This window comes from Chaetura pelagica, unplaced genomic scaffold (genome assembly GCF_000747805.2).
Source record: "Chaetura pelagica isolate M959 unplaced genomic scaffold, ChaPel_1.0 scaffold1325, whole genome shotgun sequence".
NCBI classification, from domain to species: Eukaryota; Metazoa; Chordata; class Aves; order Apodiformes; family Apodidae; genus Chaetura; species Chaetura pelagica.
In genome coordinates this window covers 26,322-30,866 of record NW_009953384.1, presented here as the reverse complement: position 1 = coordinate 30,866, position 4,545 = coordinate 26,322, and the positions used below count along the sequence as shown (strand labels likewise).

The following is a 4,545-nucleotide window of genomic DNA, read 5'->3' as shown; positions in this document are numbered from 1 at the left end:
TTAGAAAACAAGTCCAACTGGGAATAATGTCAGGAGGTTCCTTGTGGTTCCTTGAGGTGCCCAGGGCACGTCTCCCAGCCCATCCCCACTGCCACCAGGAGCAGAGACCTGGGGGAAACAGGGCCCTTGTGTCACTGGTGGGCAGGAGGCCACGTCCAGAGGGACATGACCTGGCTCGTGGGGCTGTGGGACCTGCTGTCCTCTCTGACCTTTCCCATCAGCGTCAGGGCCGATCCCTCCCGTCCTGCTCCCAGCGGGGGCAGAGTGTGGGGCTGTGGGGCTGGAAATGGGCTGATGGAAGCAGAGGGTGTCTTGGTCTGCTTGTCAGAGAGCCCTTGGGTGATTAAAGCAACCAAGTCAAACCATTGATCCCACCCCTGCAGACTCCCAAGACCCCCGGCCTGCGGCCCATGGAGCCCCGAGACGTCCCGGCCGTGCACCAGCTCTTGACCCAGTACCTGCAGCTGTTCCACCTGACGCCCATCATGAGCAGGGAGGAGGTGGAGCACTGGTTCTTACCTCAGGAGAACATCATCGACACCTTTGTGGTAGAGGTGAGGGGGCAGGAGAAAGGCAGGGGGGGGTTCCTGGGCTTCTGCCCCCACTGGGAGCGCGTGCTGAGCTCTGGGAGTGACGGGGAGGTCACCTTGGGTGGGGATGCGCGTGGAAAAGGAGGTGGTTGGTGACAACAACGTGGCTTCAGGAAGGGTAAATCATGCCTGACCAGTTGGGTGGCCTCCTATGACAAGGCTACAGAGGTGGGGGGTAGTGGTAGAGCAACTGATGTTATCTACCTGGATTGGTGCAAGGCATTTGACATCCTGGTCTCCAGACTGACAAGACAAGGATCTGATGAACCACCAGATGAACCACCTAGTGAATAGATAATGGGCTGGATGGCTCCACCCAGGGAGCTGTGGTCAATGGCTCAGTGTCCAAATGGAGGCAGGTGACAAGTGGTGTCCCCAGGGATCAGTAGTGGGACCAGTGCTGTTTGACATCTTTGTTGGAGACAAGTGGGATTGAGTGTCTCCTCAGCAGGTTTGCTGATGATCCCAAGCTGGGTGGTGTGGTTGAGACCCAAGGGGGAAGGGATCCATCCAGAGGGAGCTGGACAGGCTGGAGAGGTGGCCAGTGCCAACCTCATGGAGATCAACAAGGCCAAGTGCAGGGTCCTGCCCCTGGGTTGGTGCAAGCCCAGACACCAATCCAGGCTGGGGGAGAATGGCTGGAGAGCAGCCCTGAGGAGAAGGGCTTGGGGGTGGGAGGAGATGAGAAGCTGGACATGAGCCCCCAGTGTGTGCTCAGAACCCAGAGAGCCAACCCATCCTGGGCTGCATCACAAGAAGTGTGGCCAGCAGGGCCAGGGAGGGGATTGTCCCCTCTGCTCTGCTCTGGTGAGACCCCCCTGGGGTGCTGTGTCCAGCTCTGGAGCCCTGAGCACAGGAGAGACATGGAGCTGTTGGAGAGGGTCCAGAGAAGGGCCATGAGGATGATGCAAGGGCTGGAGCAGCTCTGCTCTGGAGCCAGGCTGGGAGAGTTGGGGGGTTCAGCCTGGAGAAGAGAAGGCTCCAGGGGGACCTTAGAGCAGCTTCCAGTGCCTGAAGGGGCTCCAGGAAAGCAGGGAGGGGCTTGGGACAAGGGCAGGGAGGGATGGGATGAGGGGGATGGATTGAAACTGGAAGAGGGAGATTGAGGTGAGACATGAGGAGGAAATTCTTTGCTGTGAGGGTGGTGAGAGCCTGGCCTAGGTTGCCCAGGGAAGCTGTGGCTGCCCCATCCCTGGCAGTGTTGAAGGGCAGGTTGGATGGGGCTTGGAGCAGCCTGGGCTGGTGGGAGGTGTCCCTGCCCATGCAGGGGGTTGGAACCTGATGACCTTTAAGGTCCCTTCCAACCCAACCCATTCCATGATTCTATGCTCGTGGGTGGGAGTTTTGAGGTGCTGGGGGATGGTCCCTCAAGTCCTGGGCTGCCCCCAGGTTCCTGCAGGGACCCCACACCCCAGCTGGGCTGGCAAAGCCTCTCTGAGGCTCCAGATGGGCTTTGTCCAGGTCCTGACATGTTGTGGTGTCCCTTGTGGCCTCCAGAGCTCCCCTGGGCAGGTGACAGACTTCCTGAGCTTCTACACGCTGCCCTCCACCATCATGAACCACCCGACCCACAAGAGCCTCAAAGCTGCTTATTCCTTCTACAACGTCCACACCAAGACCCCCCTCATCGACCTCATGAGCGACGCGCTCATCCTCGCCAAGTCGGTGCGTGGGGGGGCTGGGGGGCAGGGGCAGCGTGGTGGGAAGGGCACTGGGCACTGGGCAGCTCACTAGGCACCAGGAGTTTACTGGACAGCTCACTGGGCACCAGGAGCTCACTGGGCAGCTCACTGGGCACCAGGAGCTCACTGGGCAGCTCACTGGGCACTGGGCAGCTCACTGGGCACCGTGTTCTCACCGGACACCGTGTTCTCACCGCCAACGTGGCCACTCTTGGGTTGGTGGGGCTGCCTGTCCATGGGGCAGGGCTTGTACCCAGGGCTGTACAATCCCAAATCCTAAAGGATCTGCCTCCCCAGGAGGGGCAGCAGGGGGGATATGCCTCTGGGATGGGGCCATGGGGGGGCCCCAACCCCTCCCTCTGCCCAGCCTGGGGAGCTGCTGGTTCCCCACCCGCTGCTGAGCTGAGGGGTGGAGGGCTCTGGGGGTTCACCCCTTTCCCAGGGCTGCAGAGCTGGGCTGGAGAGGGAGCAGGTGGCTCCAGGATGGGAGGAACTGCCCATCCCGCGGGCATGAGGGGCTGACAGGTCCATGTCCTGCTCCTGCAGAAAGGATTTGACGTCTTCAATGCACTGGATCTGATGGAAAACAAAACCTTCCTGGAGAAGCTGAAGTTTGGGATTGGGGACGGGAACCTGCAGTATTACCTGTACAATTGGAAGTGTCCCAGTATGGCACCAGAAAAGGTCAGTGTGGGGGCTGCTGGGCTGGGGGGTTATCCCCCCCAGGGGAATGAGTTTGCCACTGGTGCTCCCAGGCTCCTGGGAGCTCTCCTGCTGTGCCCACCCCAGCCTGTCCCTGGGGAAAGGCCCTGGTTCTCCCCCAGCTCCAGGCACTCCTGGGCTGGAGCAGGTCCTGGTCCAGAACCTCCCCCGTGGGCACCAACAGCCTCCTCCCACTGTGGAGGGAGGGCAGGGACAGAGAGGGACAGGCAGGGGGCTGCAGGGTGACAGATGTGACACCACTGGTTGTGAGAGTCAGCAGGGAGGTGGTTGCTGTGCCCTGAGAGCCTGCACAGGATCCAGTGTCACCACACAGCCCTGTACCCTGGTGTTAGCCTGGTGGGGGGACAGCAGACCTGAGAGAGAGAGCAGAGGAGCTTGAGAGCCATTGAGCAAGACCTGGTGGCAGTGGGGTCCTTGTTGCACCTGGAATCCTGGGGTCAGTTCTGGGCCCCTGGGGACAAGAAGGACACGGAGGGGCTGGAGCGTGTCCAGGGAAGGGCAAGGGAGCTGGGGAAGGGGCTGGAGCACAAGTGTGAGCAGGAGCAGCTGAGGGAGCTGGGGGTGTCCAGCCTGGAGCCAAGGAGCTGAGGGGAGACCTGCTGGCTCTGCAGCTGCCTGAGAGGAGGTTGGAGCCAGGGGGGGTCGGGCTCTGCTCCCCAGGAACAAGGGGCAGGAGCAGAGGAACCGGCCTCAAGTTGTGCCAGGGGAGGCTGAGGTTGGACCTTGGGAACAGTTTCTCCCTGGCAAGGGTTGTCAGGGCCTGGCCCAGGCTGCCCAGGGCAGGGGGGGAGTCCCCATCCCTGGAGGGGGTTCCAAGCCCTGGAGATGGTGCTGAGGGACATGGGTTAGCGTTGGACATTAGTTGGGTTAATGGTTGATAGAGTTGGGTTATGGTTGGACTTGATGATCTTAAGGGTCTTTTCCAACCAGAATGATCCTGTGGTTCAGAGCCAGGGGGTGGCAGGGCTGTCATCTTGTCCCTGCAGCAGTGGGCACCCTGGCTGCTGCCTGGGGCCGTTTTTAGGCAGCACCCAGTTCTGCTGCACCTCCACCCTGGTGATGTGACTCATTCACCTTGGAGAGGACAGTGCTTGAGCACCAGAAGCCCCCCCAGCAGCTCCACAGCAGCTCGTTAATGGCAGTAACGAGGCTTTGGCTCCCTGGGCAGAGCAGGTGGCTCCAGGTGCCCTCACCCCTCCCTCACTCTGAGCCTTTGGAGAAGCTCTGGGAGGTTTCAGCCACCCCTTTGCTCTCCAGTTGGGTGCTAGACCTGCTCTCCAGGGTGCAGCCTGGGACTTGGCAGGGCTGGTGGCCTTTGGAGGGGCCTGTCCCAGGACCAGGCTCTTGAGAAGCAGCTGCTCCCAAACCTCTTGTTGTTATAACCTACAACCAACCTGGGCTCGTCCTGCAGCCCTGTCACACCCCGAGCATCTGTCACCTCCCCAGTGCTGAGCTGCCCAGGGTCCTTGTCCCCATTTGGCCACATGCCCAGAGCTCTCCCTGCTCCCAAATACCCCAAAACAGGTGGGAAAACCCTCATGGACACCCCT

The 4,545-nt window shown here is 61.0% G+C and overlaps 1 protein-coding gene across 1 annotated transcript in view; it reads left to right on the top strand.

Annotated features, from left to right (window-relative positions):
- The window catches only part of NMT1 (N-myristoyltransferase 1), a 15,287-nt gene that overhangs the window by 9,062 nt on the left and 1,680 nt on the right, over window positions 1-4,545 (top strand). The window contains exons 8-10 of the mRNA XM_009998196.1: window positions 384-554; window positions 2,088-2,255; window positions 2,819-2,956. Coding sequence (XP_009996498.1) covers window positions 384-554; window positions 2,088-2,255; window positions 2,819-2,956 — 477 coding nt within the window. The remainder of the gene's footprint in view (window positions 1-383; window positions 555-2,087; window positions 2,256-2,818; window positions 2,957-4,545) is intronic.